At 43.5% G+C, this 18,931-nt stretch overlaps 2 protein-coding genes across 2 annotated transcripts in view; one reads left to right on the top strand and one right to left on the bottom strand.

Moving 5' to 3' along the window:
* GABRA5 (gamma-aminobutyric acid type A receptor subunit alpha5) overlaps positions 1 to 18,931 on the bottom strand; it is a 54,135-nt gene that overhangs the window by 18,773 nt on the left and 16,431 nt on the right. Inside the window, exon 5 of the mRNA XM_009478649.2 lies at positions 8,972 to 9,054. Within this exon, the coding sequence (XP_009476924.1) occupies positions 8,972 to 9,054 (83 nt within the window). The remainder of the gene's footprint in view (positions 1 to 8,971; positions 9,055 to 18,931) is intronic.
* Positions 1 to 18,931, top strand: part of GABRB3 (gamma-aminobutyric acid type A receptor subunit beta3) — a 193,179-nt gene that overhangs the window by 11,616 nt on the left and 162,632 nt on the right. The gene's annotated exons all lie outside the window — the stretch shown is intronic.

An 18,931-nucleotide genomic window follows, 5' to 3' on the forward strand; every position in this document is an offset into this window, starting at 1 on the left:
GAAACCAGTCCCTTAATGAAGACATTTACAACTCTCAGAAGTACTGCTACATTAATAACGCTGTGTGAATGTGTAATCAATAGGTATGTAGAGATAGCAGGCTGAAATATTATTATTCGAACACTTTAATACTGCTCTGAGATTGGAATCACTAGAATTTATTCCCTACACCAGAGGTGCAGTCATGTAAAACTCGGAAGTGGGATTATACGCTCCTGCCGTAGGTCACAGTGCAGCCCCGTATTTAAGATAAGGGGAGAAAACCTCCCGTGGCCATCAGTTCAAACAGCCCAACCTCAGTGATGGATACAAGGAGCCTCTCTGAGGTGATCTGCTGCTTACCAGAAGCACTGCCATTTCGCCTGCTGTCTGCCCCAGCGCTCAGGTGCATGTCCCCTCTTTGGGAACCAGCCCCTTCCAGTCACGGAGACCCAGGCCCAGGTGTGCATGGTCTCATCTTCCCTGTGCACAAGTAAAACACCTTATCTGCAGCCTTCAGCTGACCTATTTTAGTTGTCTGCTTTAGGAGATTAACCTGAGCCTAAAAATATCTACTTCTCTCCCCTGACTGTAAGAGGGTGAGAGTGATCAGCTCAGCTGTATATATTTACTCTGCAGAGATATAAATTTAGGAGGAAGGAATCCCAGCTTTGCTGACAGATTTACTGCTGGGATGCTTTCAGCAAAACGGCTAGCTGCTAGCACAGGCTGGCCGTGAGGAGACTTTCAGTGGATACAATGTGGGAACGGGGGAAAAACAGAAGGCGCTTCAGGCTTTCCTTCTTCCCACTCCTCCTTCCCTCATGTTTCTTCATGGAAGACAACATGAAACAACTGTTTCCTTTGAAAAAGCTTGTTGAGCTGGGACTGCAGCAGCACTAGATCACAGCTCGGGCTAACTTGGCTCCCTGTGTAGGGGAGGGGGCTAATGCAGCGTCCAGCAACGTAGAGGGAGGACTCCCTGGCCCACCAGGGACTGAGGTGTCACGAAGGAGCTGACAGACTGGAAACTGAAATCCAAGTTTCAGCTGTGTCTTGCAGCTTTTTTCCCCCAAAAAATAAAACCCTAGGCAAGTCATTTTGTCATTAATCTACTGCAGTAGAACTGGGAGGCTCTAATTGAACCTAGGGACCCATAATGACAGAGGCAATAAAAGCAGGTAATGAACCACTCTATCTTTGCTCAGAAGAGACTGTAATTTCTCTTTGCCTCCTTTATCCCCACCTGCAAAATGCAGGCAGCAGAGACCTACCAACCTCACACCAGCATCATGAGAACGATTTCAGAAACATTTATGAAATGCTTACAAGCCATGGAAACTGCCACCTTAGAAAATAACACCCATTAAAAACCTGGCTTGTAAAGCAGTGGAGCAGTATTTACCCATTTGTCCCATTTACAAATAATATCCCATCCACCAGTGGCATAAACCTGTGATCCATGGCTGGCAACCGTAAGCCCTCGCTGTGCCTTTTGGGGCATTAAGGGCCCACCAATGTCTTTGCAGGTTTGCACCCAAGGATCATTTGAAAGCTTAAGCACATTAAGCACAGTCTCTGCATGTTGTTTTCTACTGCTGACAACTCAAATTGAATCACTGTTTTCCTGTAATCAAGCAGTTGCACAGCCTTTGAATTTAGGCTGAAATCTCCAGAGTGGAAAACACATGCTGATGTTTGTACCGTCAGCAAAGCACCTGGATCTCCATACTGCTCCACCACAATCCTGTCTGGACCTCTTTCAGGCGAGACGAAAAAAACACCGCTGAGTATCTCCACACCAACTCCTTCCCCTGCCTGAGCTTTTCTTTCTTGGAGCTCGAAAACACAACCGGTTGAGTTTTTCCCCCGCAGAAAAGCCTGATGCACGTGGGCCACCTCCTGATGAGGGGGCTGCTCCTGGGGCAGGCGGCACGCAGCCTTTCAGCCACCACCGCTCAAGGGGCTTTCTGTGGCTGCTACAGAAGCTGCTGCCGGTGCCCCCGGGAAGCTGTCCTTACCGATACAAAAACGTGTTTCATTAAAGGCCATCCTGCCTGCGCAGCGGCTGCTCCGGGCTGGTAGGGAGCCAAGCCCTTGGCCACTGTATGTCGGCAGAGTCTGCAGCCTGGGGTTAACGCTGGCTGCGAGACGGATGGGGAAGACAACAGCTTTTTTGGATCACCTGGCAAACGCCCTGTGCGAGCAATTGTTCTTTCTGACTTCCCTTTTTTGCTCTGTTGTGAACCTAAGGGAGGAAAAACTCACTGGCTTCTGAACAGGGAGTGATCAGAAGTAGGAAGTGACTGATGCGGAGCTGAGCAGTGTTTCACAGGGAAGCAATAACACACCCAGAGGACTGGATGGTAGCAAACACTGTGTTTTTAATATATTTTTAAAATTTTCTCAGTGCAAACAGTAACCATGTATACATGACAAAGTCTTTGAAAAGTTAATTAACGACTGCAAATGCTTAAAGAGGATAATAGCACAGTTTATCCATCCTTTTCTGGAAAGTCCTGAATGTGTGTCATGGTAATGGGTGAAGAAAAAATGACTGATCTGATAATTTTAGAGAGCTTTTAGAAAGGGCTCTTTTCCCTTTTGTCACACTAAAAGGTATCACTTCTATGGGAAACCTACCAGACGAGTGAGAAGTTAGGGTCGTATTCATTTGCGAGTTCTGATGCAGACTAGGGTCCCATAACAATAGCTGCTGCGTAAACCCACACCATGCACTCCAGGCCCAGAACCCTACATTTTAATTTCTAAGTACTATTTCTGAGCTAGCGATGTGGAGAAAAACAGACTTCTAAGTTACTCTGACCAGGGTACAGTATACTCATCTACCTCTGAGCTAGTACGGCAGAAAAATAGGAACTTCTAAAATATTATTCATCTCATCCTTAGGCAGTTATCAAAAAGAGTTCTGATGAACCACACTACAGAAGTACTTTTTTCCTTTCAGTGGCCATAAAGGGAGTCTAGATAAATAACTGTGACACATTTGTCTAAAATTGTCACAGATCCATCCTGTCTATTTTTCAAGCCTTTGCTGTCGACGCAAGGCCTTTGATATGGGCCAAACCACCCTGCTTGTTCTGCAGCAGAGCATTTCCACATCCCAGAACAGGTAAGAGCCACAGCAGATCTGGGGGAGTCCAGGGGAGCCTTTTGGCTCTTGTGAATCCCTATGATTTTGTGAGTGTGTTTGAGTCATGAGTCTGTGTGTTAAGGACTTCTGAACCAAAAGATTTAATTTTTTAAATAACGCAGCCCCACAACTAGTCATGTGTCCACAATTTCAAGGAAACTAGAGGCAAAGAACAGCAATACCATTAAGTGGCCTCCACCTCCTCCACTCATTCTAAGGGTTGTATGGAAAATTAGTTCAGGCTAGATGCCTGTGCTTTACTAGGTAAACTTAAGTAAAATTATACCCCTGCTCCAAGCTAGTTGTCTAGACTGCCTGTCTGATGCTGCCACAAGCATCTCTTTCAGCATGTCTGGAAACCCAGCTTCTAAACAGCTAAAAATTACGAAGAAGAATTCCAACCAAAGTGGTGGTTGTTAACTGGTGGTAACATGGGGCAGGAGGAGTGAGCGGAGAAATATATCAAATGTCTTAGAAATACTGAATTTTAGTATTCACCTAGCTTCACCTTATTTTAGTCATTCAGATGTTCATTGCAATGGAGGTGTCTAAGTAAGCAGTGATAAACCTTAGGAAATTGTAAGAGAAGACATTACACGAGCGATCAGCATGCCTTCCTTGACTTCAAGGAAAGCGTCTATACACTGCATAAAGGCCAAACCTATCATTTCTATATTAACTGGCTTCTGCCTTAAATTGCAAAATCACAACTTAGTCTTGAACTTGGCCACTCAGCATTTCACAGAGAACCTCCCTAGATCTCTCCATGTGCCCTTTCATGAAGACGGCACTAACACTTTCTAGCAGAGTCAACAAGTTGTGCTGCCTGTCTCTGCTCTCAGGAATGGACTCAGGAGCCTCTTCTGGCCAGCTGATAGAGACGAGTAACAGAAAAGCTCTGCCTCTACACATGAGACTGCAGTTCCAGCTCTCCCTGGGAGCAAGCCAGGAAAACCCACCAAAGAGCCATTTCCCCTTTTCAAAGTGTCCTAAAATTAACATTTGTCCTTATTTATCATTCATTTAGTTATATGCTTATACAAGACTTGTACCCACGGGTTTTGAGAGGCTGAATGCATTCTTTATCACATTTTACTAAACCAGAATTAGAGGCTGTTTGGAGGGACTCTGTTTTGAAGTTCTCTCTCCCCACCTGCAGTTCTCCTGCAGCTTCACAGGTGCTAATTGGGGGAAGCACAAAATCAAGAAACCCCCTGTAGGTGCCTTTGCCTCAGTGCTATCTTGGCTAATTCTCAGTATTATAGAGAAACTTCATCAGGGGAATTTTCTTAAAATACTTTTTTGGAGAAATTTCTCAGCGGCTGTAGGAGCATGGATAGTTGGTGAACAGTGAGTGCCTTAATGTTAAGTGTTCCGGTAAAATCCTGGGATACTGGTGAAGTTACTGTCTCCTCATTACTCTGAGTTCACCAGCCTTCCTACAGGAAAATAGTTTGGGCATGTCTCCTGCTACAAAAATAGCCTGTACACTTTCCTTTATCAAAGACCACAGCAGACACCATGACTCAGTTTGAGCTGTTAAAAAGGAAGATGTACATAACTGTGTTAACTACTTCCTTCACACGCTACAAATTTTACCTAATGCTGTTTTCTCACAGTCAGAAAATTCCCTTTTTGATCTGCAGTGATCAACCTTTGCCATCTACGTGGATGAATTAAATTCATCAGGAATAAACGCCAGGCCTGTTTTTCCCTGCTCTTGAGCTAGGGGATCTCATTATTTTCAGAATATTCATTAGACTCGCTACTTACTCTAAAAATAGTAGGGTTTTTTTGCAGCTGAGTGACTAGTGGGCAGCAGATTCATGCATTTATCTGTTCCACAATACAAGATCTGATAACTGCATGTACTCAGACTCTGTGCCTTCAAGAGACAGTTGCCATAAATAGACTCCACCTTACAGTATTTGACATTGTCAAAGCACTGGTTAATGTTCACTAATAGCAATTAACTAATTCAACTTCAGGGCAACTCTGTGAGCTAGGTAAAACCGATATAATTAACGCATGAGTAAAATGAGATTTAGGAGTTCAGTCAGTTGCTTGGGCAGAGGCCTTCATGGTCTAGTGGATTAGACATCTGTCTCTCCAACCAAAGAAGTTGAGTCTAATCCTTCTTCTGACATTGATTTGCTGCGTGACCTTACGGAAAGTCAATTAACTTCTCTGCCTCAGCTGCCCTAGAGATAATGATGCTTACCCACCCAGTGACACATGGGTGTTTGGAAACTGTACTAAACGATACTTTTAATGTACTCTTAAGGCCTATCAGTGGAAGAGGTGAAACATTAAAGCTTCCTAGCTTTAATGTCCTTGTTGTCTTACCTAATTCCTCCTCCCCACACCAGAAATAGCTTGGGGGTAAGGAGGAACTTCTTAGGCTAAGACGCTGCTAGCAAAACTGTGGCTGGTGTCAGGAATTTTCATCAGATCTTGTTTGACCAGCAAATTTATTTAGAGTACGGGTCAGCACTAGAATTGCAACGGAAACTTTATTTTAAACTCGGCCATGGAAGAAAACAGCATCCTTCCCATGCTCCCGTGAGGTAATGAACAGACTGCTACGGCCATCCCCACTGAGCACCCCTGGTTTGAAGGGAGTGGAGCCTGTTTGCAGAGACCCGAGAGCCTGTGTTTGTGCATCACCCCCAGTTCTCTTGTTCCTCTAACTGAGATTTCTGTGGGATGAATTCTACAGGTGGCCTTATCACCAGTAGGGACGGAAGCCTGGAGGGACAGTACCCGTGTACACGCACCTCCTGGAGCAGACCCAACTGATCCTGCCATCTCTGAGCACTGGGGCATTGTACTTAAGAGGCAGACAACCAGAACCTGCTCTGGTCACTTCATTAGAAGCTGTCCTTGAACTTCTGGCCTCTAGCCAGCATAGCTTTTCATGATGTGCCATAGGGCATTAAGAAGTATTACTTCTGTAGTTGGCACTTGAACTGCCTGGCGGGTATCTAGGCTGGTGGTGTGTGCATTTAACTTAATATCCCTTTTCCCATATTCGACCTTGCTTTTAGTTATTTCTACACAGTATTCTGTTGCTACATATAATGCTGCCTAGGCCCATAAAATTTCCCACAATGCTAATATAGCAAGAAACCAGTCAAATGGGACATAAGAATTCAACATTTTCCTTTATTTCTGTGAGCAAGATTAACATTCCTTCTCTTTAATACTGAAGGAAATGTCAGGGCTTTTTCTCTTTTGCTTGCTGAATTCTAGCAAGTGCAGTGAATGCTCATGCAGCCAGAAAAATAATAACCTGCTCCTGTCTCTGATGCAGCACCGATCGCTTCTTGGCATCCTTTCTGCTGCCAATCAGCCCGTACACCGGCTGCTTTGTTTCGCTGCCCTGCTCTCTCCACCCTCTGACCAGTTAGGACTCATCTCATGTCCACCCTCCCAGCTCTATTGATAATGTGTTTAACATTTACTTTGATGCTATTCCTTGAGGCTTTTCAAAATCCTTCTTGGAAAGAAGACCATTAAAAAGAAATGCTTTGGGGAAAGACAGGGAGGAAAGCTAAAGCAGAAAGGGCATGTGCTTGTGTGTAATATACCCCTTTAGGCTTTGTCTTGCTGCAAGCCTGAAGATGACTTAATGCAAAGCTGTATTGCTGTAAATAGGGAGTAAATACCGTATTCTCCTAAAATATATCTGGGCTAATTCAATAAACCCTGACTTACTGGCTGCTACTCGTGCAAACATCTGCATATTAAAACACAATAAATTACTAATGAGCTGTCAGATCAGTAATACAGATATTCCCAAGGCTGAAAGATTGTCTGTAGCTTGCCCCTATATACTTATTTACTGCAGAGGCTACCAGTGTGGACTAGCACAGGCCAAATGGCTCCATGTCTATACACTGGGGAAGAACTTAAAGGTGACTTGGAGTAGCTTATAAAATATATGCTAGGATTGTATACTGAGCATGGCAAGCAGCATGAACTAAAACCATATTCAGCCCTCACATGCCTAAAATACCACTTTTCAGTGTTGGGTTTTCCCCGGGTTAAAATTACCTGTGTGCTAATAGGTGATTCATATGTAACACATTTGGCACAAGCAGAACATATAATTGCATTCAGACAGATTGTTGGGTTTTATTCGATGTTATTGAAGACTGCACTTCTTCTAAGCGTTTGTAGCTTATGTAGTAATGTTATCTCCTGCACTTGCATGTTTGGGTGGTCTTTTTTTTTTTTTTTTTAGTCTTACTATATGGAGGGTTAGAACCTGTACCTTACTGCACCTAGTCTACTAATGCATTGAACCATCCATTTCACTTCAAGGCTGAGCTTCAGATCTCTGCTGCATTAGGCTCTTTGTTTAAATATGTATCTTTTAGTTTTATATTCCATATTTTGCAAGATTTCATAAAACTACCCAACATCCCAGTTCTATAGTCTGCACTAGAGACCAACAGGTGTGACTTCAACTTTATCCATCAATACAGTAAAGAATATGTAATACCAGGAAGGACAACTTATTTTTCGTTTTCATCTTAATACTTTCCAGTAGCTTTTGTTCAACCTTATATACAAATAATAACACTTTCCTGTGAGATGTTTTCCCATTTTCAAGTTTGGAATGAAATGGATGGTTTGCATATAATTTTTTAAGTTGAGTGTAAAGGTGTACAGACCTTCAGATTTATATTGGCTTTGCTGTAAATTAATGTTGCTGAAGTAAATGGACACACTTGAACCTCCAGTGACCTTGTAAAATACTGCTGGCTATTCAGATGAAACTGGGTCTATCTGGATTGGAAGAGGGAAGGGAAATCAGTTCATCTTAAGTTTGGTAATTTGGTAATCATCACTGTAAACAGTGTTTTTACTTCTTAATATGATCAACTAGAAGACAATGCATAGCCAGTATCAAACCAGGGCAGATACAGACGATAAAGGCGAAGCTTAATCTTGCTAGGATTAGTGACTCTAAATTGATACAACTGAAAAAACATTGAAAAATGCTGAAGTTAGGTGGCTTCAGGGACTAGCAAAATGCCTTGCTTGGTAATTTTCAAAAGTCTTTAGAGACACCGATTGCACCTGGAACCTCTGATTTGATTACCAAAATAAAAAATGCCTACTGCCTCATCTGTACTTTAATTAAGAGCTTTGTATTTAGATATAACCATCTGATCCCCGAGGTTATTTTTAAAGTAAGCTTCTGGCAAGGCAGCAGTGTGGTGGATTAGAGGCTTGAAATTGAGGAAAAATCATCGTTTAGCATACAGTTTAAAATAATGTGTGCATATATACAAATACATGTGTATGCAACATCACGTTACAAGATACAGGACTGGATTTATTAAAGCCAAATGGAAAGATATTTCCTCTTTTAATATTGCAGATCTCTTTTAATATATGTGATGTAGATATTGCACTGCAGTCTGATTCAAGCAAGTACCACAATAGCACATCAATCTGATATTGTCCAATGAACGCTCCATTTTTCTACAAATGTAAAACCAAGTTATCAGCTTAGCTGTCTGCATCTACTGCTCCATCTAACAGTGGCTGTTACGCTTGATGTGGATATAGAAGACATATCACCCATCAGCTCACCATTTATCACGGACCATGCAAGCATGAGCTGAAAAGCAGCAGAGCCAGATAAAGCACTCATGGAAAACAAGGAGCAGGGTAGCAGCAGGGGTGGCAGACTGGGGGTGCTAATGAGCAATGTTAAAAGGGGAAGGGGGGCAAGGAAGGGTGAACAATTCATACAAGACATGGCTGAATGTGAAAAGCCAGATAACCGGATTTTTCCACTTCTTATTTCAGAAGACAACTTACAGCTTCCAAATTTTAATGGGCAAGCATGTGCATCCATGGGGAAATCTTCAAGCTGCATGGGACATTCAGCAGAGATGGTCAATCTGTGGGGGAGTAAAAAGAAAACACATAATTTTTTTTTGCAGCCTTTCTTTTAGGCCTCCCACCGCAATACGTGAGTGCTGACACAAGCAAGCTTTTCCTGAAGGCTCCTTGCTCCTGCTGAAATCACAGCAACCCCCTGTTAAACTGATGTGAGCTAAGCCAGGTGGACCACTGTGTGTGCATACTGTAGGCCTTATCTAGTAACACTGAGACACATGAACTGATTTTATTTATGTAAGCTGCTTCGGTAAGATCATTCTTTCTTATTAGTACGTGAAGGAACTCCTGTGCTGGAGCTTCTGCCATGCACCTTATTCTTATCTGCTTTCTGTAGATACTGCAACTGGACTAGGAATTTGACTACTGAGTATAGCATGGTTACAGACATAAAGAAGCATTGACTTTATATATAGAAGTAACTATTTAAATACACAAAAATAAATATTTATAAATAAAAGCATATAAAACAAATTTTACATCTATATAAAAAGTTGTATATAAAGTCAATTACTTATCTATATCTGTCTCTCTATATACGACTTTATATAGTATTACGAGTAGTTTTTGTGGAAATCACATGGTATTGGGGCACTCTGATTGTGAATTACCTGTGCACCTTGTCAGGAAGAAACACCAGGGTCATCTTCCCCGGCATATTGCCTGGGCAAACAATTTTATCCCAGACCGCCCTGCCACTATATGGAAATTCTTGAGCTATAGTGGACGTATGGGTAGGGAAGGAAAAACTCCTAGAAAAAAATAGACATATCTTATGGATGTTCTGTATGACTGACAGATCAAGCTGAACACAAAGAAAAGTCTAAGGTAAATTTCTGAGCAGTGCCATATCAGTTATATCGATATCAAATATATCAAATATATCAAGAGCCAAAGCTTACTTTTCTAGGTGCACACAGCACATAGCACAATGAGAACCTGGTTTTGATTAGGCCGTTTTGATATTTGCATAATACAGATGGCTTGCTCCAGATAGTGAGGATGCAAATCTCATTTTACATTATGAATACCCTTATGGCTTTCTCATTTTATGCTGCTATTCTGCCTCAGAGGTGATAGACCAGAGACACTCAAAGCCTCACAGACTGCCCAGTGCTGGGGTGACACAGGGCTCTGCTGGAGGGCAGCCTGGTTCCTCACCAAACTGCTGCCTGGGGGGCAAAAATCTGCAAAGAAATCCACAACGCCCTACTACCAGAATGCAAAAGTACCCTTTCCTATCACAACAGCCGCATGTAGCCATACTTCTTGGCTACATATACTCACCGCTTCATATTAGCACACCAAAGTGAGCATTCTTGCTACAAGAACTTCTATCCAAAGGGATCGTAAAGGGTAACAATCTGTCCATGTACAGATGGCAGAGCATTCAGCCAGTCCAATTCAATACAACACAATGATGCCTTGCTGGGGCACTCCAGCTACATGGACAACAAATTGGGGGAAACAGCTCCACTCTCTGCCAATGCACAGAAACTCTGGAGCTTTACCAACAGTTGGAAATGGCAAAATAAGCACAGAGAAATGCAATAGTATCATTGGCTAGAGATCCTATCATGAGGATGGGCTGGGAAACAGGGAAGGAAAAGGCAAACTGCAAACAGAAAAGGTAAAGATAATACAATATATAAAGCAAAAGAAAAAAAAAATCAGTTCAGAACAGAGATAATGTATCATTCAGTAAGAACAGACAGGAAGCTGACAATACAGAAAAGAAATGACTGAGGCCTGAGATACCTGCCCTTAGGCAAAACTGTTCTTGGACTTTATTTTTGTAAAAGAAATTTAAAAATCACTAAAATATGGAGTCGTCTGCAGTGGAGACTGCCCTTGGACACCAAAGCCAGCAAAGCCAGAGTCACTGAGAGTGCTACATGGATGAACTTAACAAGCTGGTTCTAGTAGCATCCCCTCCAGAACTTGCATCCTTTTCATAAAAATCACTCTAATGGGTACTTTAAAGCAAGGCTGCCATCCTTCCAGTGCATCATTAGATTTTCTGTACTAAGCATTGCAAATTTAATTTTCTTGATAAATTCAGAAACCTTGCTCCAAGTGCTATAAGAAAGCTGACCTGTTTTACTGCAGTCCATCTCCTGTCTCTTTGTCTACCAACAGTTCAAGTACGTTGTTTCAAAAGCTGCAGCTTGACAACATTTTAATACACATACTTGTCATCTGCTAACCTCCAAGGAAGGGATCCCTATATCCATCTTACAAGAGAGCAGCTGTGGAATCAGGAATTGAAGGAAGTTTCAATGCAGAATTATGAATAAGACCTTCTGTTTCATCTGATTGTCCCATGAATTGTATCCTGCTGCCTGCACCTCTGGAAATAACCCTTCTGTGTAATAAGGAAGGCTGTAGACGTTCCTCAACTCTAAATGTGGAAGAGAAGTGAAGACAAGGCACACAGAGACTGTGACCCAGTGGAACTTAATTAAATCCCTCCAGAAATTATTTCTGCCTGTCTTAAATGAAAGGGTAGCACATAAGGCTGGAGGGCACCTGGCTGCCACGACCTGCCTCAGAAGCTGCAAAGACTCTGGTGGTGCCAGGGCTACCCCTGCGCCCCCTCTGAACTCCTCATCCAGCAAAAGGTGGCACATCCCTTAAAAGGATGGTGCCTGGTGCAGTCTTCTGGGTCTAGCCCAGGGGTAGGGAAAACTGAGTTTAGCAGCTGCAGATACGCTTGGGTACAGCCTTTCCTTTCATTAACATGAATTCTTTGGCTGAAGAAGTTCCTTTTGCTCGTTATCAATGATATCTGCATGCTTTTTTCCTCTTTCCATGCCTCCATCCTAGGGCCACTCCTAGTCTGGCCATCTTGAATAAATGAACTGGCTATACCTATTTGTTACATGCTATTCTTAAAAAGTATGTAGCTGAGCCTCTTATGTAAATTTAAAATGCTCAGTGAACACCCTTCTAGCTACTTCTTATGAAGCGTGCATTACCCGAGGCTTGTGAAGTGTCTTGTAATGGGCAACGCAACAGAAACCTTGCCTGTGGGTTCTGATACACTGCATAAATGTCACCACCCTGAATCTCTGCAGAGCACTCTGTGCCCAGTGGTAGCTGTTTTTCATTACTGTATGAGGACCTGAACAACAGAGTCACTAAATTGACTCCTGGTTCAAAGAGACTGGATTTTCTACTGCATACAGAAAAAAAAGCAGCACAGCAGCCATCTTTTACACTCTGGGGGCTGGAAGCATGGGTCACTGCATACAGATTTGCTCCTAGGTGCACAGTACAAACTGTATGTTCAGATCATAGCTCCAGGAGTCACAAAGACATGGATATCTGGGTCTGCTCCTTCAAGTATCACTCGGGTGATATTTACACACTTTGGCTTTTAACACAGTGTTAAAGCTTAGGTACCCTTTGCATAACCTAGTGTACACAGCTGATTATAACAAAATTACTCCCAGTTTGCATTTATTGGAAGAAGAGAAAGGAGGCCTTGGCATGCATATATGAAACAGCCTCTGCCTAATCCTTTTAATATGGTCACTCCAGAACAATCTTGCTGTGCTCATTGCAGCACAGTTATCTGAGCTAGAGACAGTCTCTAAATCAGGATTTTTCTGTCACAGCACAAGCACTGCTCAAACTGCAGTTCTTTCCAACAGAAGCATTTAAAAGCTTCCCTCCGCCACCATCATTCTGTCTTAATAAAAGCCCTATGGGATTAGTTTCACTCAAACAGAGTCTTTGACAAGATTAGACGTGGCTGTTAAAGGTCCTTTACAATAGGAGGATGAAACTCTGATTTTATTGAAGTTAATGGTAAAATTCTCCCTGACTTCAGTGGGGCTGGTATTCACTCAAAACATGTAACAAACCCTCGTTACAGCTGCTGATTTATTATTAACAACAAAATTTCACTTTCGTAATGCTCCAAACACTGCTATCCAAATGTTAATCAACCAACAGAATGCTAGAGCATACCTTAACCATCTGAAAAAAAAGTTAGGTCTACAAATTATTTCACTTGTCATCCATAATTGTACATGAAAGTTTCATCAAAGCTTCATTATGTATAGCCTTTACTTTAAGAACATAAAGTGATTACTGATGTCCTGTTTCAACAAAATGTAGACACATAAGTGAATAGCCATCTAAGAAATGCACAACGATTCAAGCAGCAAGTCTTCTTCACCTCAGAAAAGTCATTTTCAACCATTTCCACTGGAGAATTAAGACAATGCTTTCAAGAGGCCATTGCTTTTTAACAGGTGGGGGGAGAAGGAGATGTTAAAGTCAAGGATGTGGCAAGGAAATAAATGCAGATGTTTGGGAGCCAGATATCTGCAGCAAGTGTGCTTCAAGGACAGCACAAGGCACTCGGTCCCACAAGAGCTGCAGGGACCTCCCCACTGTTCCCGTGATTTCTCTCAATGCAAGGAGCATCTGCTCCTACTCATAGGAAAAGAGCTGGGAGGCTGAGTAAAGCTATCACCTCTCTGCTACCCTGGAAGTGCAGAAAACACTTTCTGGAGTATTATCTGCAGCTGCCAGGCAGGAGGTGAGGGCAGTCACCTGCCCGGAGAGCCAACAGACAGACACAGAAACTTGCTTTTTCTTATCAGCTACTAGCTTTAGTATGCAAACAAATTAAAACAGAGAGCTTCAGAAGGAGAGGGGAGCAGAAAGGCAGAGTCACCAGTGGTTTTTGGGAGAAGTTAAGATGACTGTTGAATAACAAGAGTTTCTGATGAAGAGAACATGAGGAAGTTTTGTTGGCTCTGAAGTACTGGGGCCAGAGAGATACCAAGTTCTTCTGCCTGTTTGCTCTAATCCCCAAACCAGCTGCATCTTCCTAGTTGTTTATTTCTGTGCACTGCCCTTGCCCCTGATTAAAGGGAGCATTCTAATGCCATGCTTTGGCCCTATCTGTGCTGGCAACCAGTACCTGCTGTCGGGCTCAGGCCAGAATGGGCGCAAAAGACCCGAAGGGCCTTAAAAAAAGGCAAAATGTTTGCTTGAAACTCAAGTTTATCTCAGCATCTCCCCAACATGCCAAAAAAAAAAAAAGAGTTAAGCGGATCCAGCCTCACCCAAGCTGTGCCCCACCCAAAGGCGCTGGCTGGCTCCCTGCAAAGGGAGACTTCAGGCTGGGGTCAGACCCTTCTCAGGAGCCAAGTCCAGGAGGAGCTTCCCTGGGTACCTGCTCCAACAGATCTCGGCAGAACAACGTGAGCCCCACCAGTGTCTCCAGTATGCACTCTGGCATGCTCATGCGGATACAGAGTAACAGGGAGTTGCTGGTTTGGGTTGTTTTTTTTCAAACTGTGAACACATTGTTAGGTTTGTGAAATTACTCATTTAGCCTTCACTCAGGACGCAACTACTCACCCTGTTCTCCCACTGTGATGTCTTGGGAGCACTTTTATAACCAAACTGTTACTCCTTTCAAAGGGTTTTAAAGCAAGACTTGTTTCAGGCCCCAGCACAGTAAGTGTGTAGGCCAGGGAACTGATGTCTCCCTGTGTTCCTTAAGTATATGAGCATATATATACACACACACATATGTGTATGTAAAAACCTTTCTTGGTTCTGAAGCACTTCCCACACAGTCCTAACAATCCCTGTGGATGGTGGCGACAGTGGGTTACCTAACACAGCATAGAAGAGTTAGGATGGGGATACACATTCAGTCACAGTATTGATGGCTGCAAGTCTCACCCTGAAACCCGTCCCTGGGTGGGTGACTGCAGCCTGCCTCAGGGGAGGGAAGTGATTATTCTTGGTAACTCAAGCACTGCCTTGCTCAAGAATCTCCATCACTGTGTTGGATAAGAGGCCAAAATATGGACTCAAAGCCTTGTTCTGCACCTCTGCGTGGGATGTGGAGGCAGTTCACTGCTTCTTATTTATAACACCGTTTGTACGCTCGTTTCCTTGGGACCCCCCCATACAAAGTGAACACAGAATAGAAATTAAAGCTAGGAGCTGGAGTGAGGTGATCTGCAGAAATTTTCATCTTGGACCATTTTTCCTTCATAACCACTCTGCCAAGAATACCACCCTTTCCCATCTTTCCTGTGATGCTGAGATGTGTTATCTTTATATGACACCGAAACATGCTTCAAAAATGCCACAGGGAAGGGGCTATGGAAGACTGATGTTTTTGTGAGCTGTGAATACATAATTCAGATGCATGGTGTACTTGACAGCAAAACTCTCATTTTAAGCAAACCAAATCCTTAGCATAGCTTATGCTGAAGAGAGAAAACAAGACTTTAATTGCCTAGATTAACTCTGCTGAAGAGTAGGTTATCCTGAGATGATCTGAGGTGGACAGGATTGATCTCAAAAGCTGCACCACTATAGGAATGACTTCCCTGCGTGTGGAGTACCTTGCCATACCCAGAGCACACTCTTAGACAGAGACAGGGGGGACGTTCAGCCTCTAGACGCAGGAAGAACTGAGAAAGGTAATGGAATAGCTAATAGGACACAAATTAGCTGATCTTTGATAGGGATTTGGGGAGTTATAGAAAGAATCACATTTCCATCTCCTGGTAAAATTTTATTCATTACACCACACCACACATTTCCCCGAGTCTGCACCTGCTACAGTTTTGACTATGATCTCCTCCTCAGCATGGCCCTTTGGTGGCATGTTCAACTATGTGCTAACTGCAATAAATACAATTGTCCTTGCAGTGCTGTGTAAGACTGAACTATGGGCTTCTCTTTGGCTTTCAAGGGAGGCTAGTCCCAGGTACTGGCAGAACCAGCTGGTGAAGGCAACGCCTGGTGCCACCCAAGCAGACAGGGGGTCATCCAACCTTGCTTTCAGTGGGAGAAAACCAAAGCACATGAGGAATAAGGGAGCACAGAAAGCTCTCACAGGCACCCTAGGTGATGGAGGCTAAGGACTGTGATGGACATGGCACAGGGCACCCGTCCTCCAATTTTGATACCACCTGTTAGACAATTTGGTTGGTGCAGGTTTTCTGACTGGCCAAAGGGGCTTTTGTTCCTCCATTTTTGTCTGTCAGTATGGCACACATTCCCCCTTGAATGAGGGTTACCTGGCTGCACAGCCATCCTTTTCCTTCCTCCCAGTTCACACAACCTTTGTATTTGTATGGACAGGCACAAAACTACATGCAGTATTTTCTATAGAGAAAAATGAGCTGGATTTAGAAAGTAATAAGGGGCAGGGGGGACCAAATGGCCAGTAGCAGGCCATTTGGGCTCTCACATCTAGACTGGGATGTGATTATGCCAGATTATGATCTGGCAACACTGTATATATATATCTGTATACAGAGCTGAAATCCTTGGTTACTTTACACAGTTCAGACAAAGGATCTAGAGCTCCAAAACATCTCACCACAGTTTCTTTTCAGCAACTCTCATTTAAGCCCAGCCTCTTCTTATTCACCTCACATTTCTATGTCCACCTCCCCAGTCACCTGTCATCAAGATCTCCTGCCTTTTGTGTAACTTCAATGCTCCTCCACGCCTCTATGTGAAAGGGGCATGCATCAAGCGATTTGACGATACACTCTTTCACAGGGAAACATGTACAGATACCTATTTATATGTACCCCTGTTGGTACAGCGAAGAGGTTGTTTAGCCGTCCAAGCAGGACATTATTATCTGGGGTTTTTGCCTTGCCTCTGAAATGTTACACTCTCCTGATCAATACAGCCATGAAGTGCCAGGTAACAGGGCAGGCTGTGGGTGCTCACTGCTCTAGGGAAAGAGTCCTCTGATCCCTCAGCTGTTTCACACCACAAACAGTCATTAAACAGGCCTCAGTTTACCATCTGTTTGCTATTATACCATCACCAGCACTGGCATCTGCTACAGCACAAGCACCTGTTTGCTATAGTGCAACCTGAGAGACGGAAGGGCCGAATCTCCTAGTGACATTTGACTGTCCCCATGCTAAACCATGTTCAACACTGCACTTGGCTCCTTCTCTCCACCCAGATTTCCCCAGGATGGAGTTGCAGTTATGCAGCTGGATGGAAGCTCCCTGTTCCTATCAAAACCAGTAGGATACTATTTCCCCCAGCACATGCACCCGTGTGCCCTTGCACACAAACAGGGATGACAGAGCTGTGCCTACACCTCAGTGACAGGTCACCTCAATGACCTTCAGAAGAGACAGAAAAACAAAAGCAGGTAGAATGGGTGAAATACGTACTCCACCAGTGAACTGAGCAAACCTAGAGATAGTGGTTTGAGTTTAATTGATGCTGAAATCAATCTGCATAACTGATGGTTTTAAGATGCACAGTTAACGGCAAAAACATAGTAGGTATTTATTATTTTGACTAAGGAGGTTTTGCTAATTTTCCTTATTTTTTAGCTGAATCTCCATGTGAAAACATAGTATTTTTTTTACATGGACAGGACACATGAATGCATTAGCCACTGAAGAGATGACTGTGGAGCAATTAGACAACCTTATGAACTCTGAGCCATTAAAATAATCCAGGGTTTTATCATCTCTTCTGGTCCCGAAGTTTCCTGTCCCAAATTCCTGACAAGAGTATGCAAAGGGAAGGCCAGCCTTGCTTGCAGAAATCCTTCCTACATTTTTATACTGCATATAGTGCGTACAATGGATACAACCTCAGGATTTTAGCTAGAGCCTGGTGAAAAAGACTTGCTTCATCACTTAGAGCAATTCCCCCAATTTCTTGCAAAACCCTATCTCACCTAAGCCCTCAAATGCATCTTCCTGATCCTCCACTCTTTGACTCAGCCACCCTTGACTCAGTACCCAGCACCCACCAGCAGCTAGCTGGCCTCTGGCATCCCTCACTAGATACCTCTTTCCTCACCAACAAAATTCTTGTGCTACATGCACCTCAAGGGCTCTTCCCTTCATCTAAACAAAAAAAGGCAGGATTGCAATTTATTGGGGTTTCCTGAGCTCCTCTTAAGGTGCATTATATTCCCTCTTACACCCACCTCAACAAAAGTGGAGGACTGAACCCAACTTAAGTGCGCTCACAGGTGCTGCGCTTGCACAACCTTGGGCTTTATGTGGCATGGAGAGGAAACTGTGCAAGTCCTCCACAACGCAGCTACAGGACCAGCCGCTCCCCAGAACATCCCATAGCTTTAGGTGGCTTGCACACTACCAACCTCCAGGCTACATGAGTATAGGGGTGGGAAACACCAGTGGAAATAAGTAAACAGGTTGGGACTCGCGTGACAAAACACAGACATCAATAGTAACAGTAGTTACCCTATGCTCCTTTTTCTGCCACTGTGAAAAAAACCAGGAACCTCCTAAAGTGCGAGTGGAGAGAAATAAGCACCTTTCATACTAAAGTAGACATCTGAAACAATGCAGACAACTAACTCTTAAGAAAGTCTCTTCCCTGCACTGGGAGCAATTCTGAGCCAAGAGGCTCAGCTGCAGCCATCAATGCCACAGATGAATAAAATTAGCTGAGGTGAATCCCACCCATCCTGCCCAGTGCACTCCACCACAACGTATTTTAGATTGCTCATTGACAGTCTGATATTTCAGCACAAACACAAATATACTTCAGGGCACGGTATTTCTGATTAGGTAGATGAGGACCTTAATTTCAGTTTAAGTGAAATGACTTAAGGAGTTCACTGTAATGTTACCCTCCCCTGGTAATAAAAAAAGACACTGTAGCCATAACAATCCAGCATCTACCAGTTACTTCTGAAGTCCCCAGGTGCAGAAGCTGGGACCCATCTGCAGATTTGGGCAAAGACAGTGTCACCAACATAGCTGTGCTTTCCTGGGGTACTTGGGGGGTACCTGTCAGGGCACTGCTTCTGTCTGGTCACCCCATCCCCTCCATGCACACCTGGGACATCAGGTCATCCCGTCTGCAGAA

The sequence above is a fragment of the Pelecanus crispus genome, chromosome 1 (genome assembly GCF_030463565.1).
Source record: "Pelecanus crispus isolate bPelCri1 chromosome 1, bPelCri1.pri, whole genome shotgun sequence".
Taxonomy (NCBI): domain Eukaryota; kingdom Metazoa; phylum Chordata; class Aves; order Pelecaniformes; family Pelecanidae; genus Pelecanus; species Pelecanus crispus.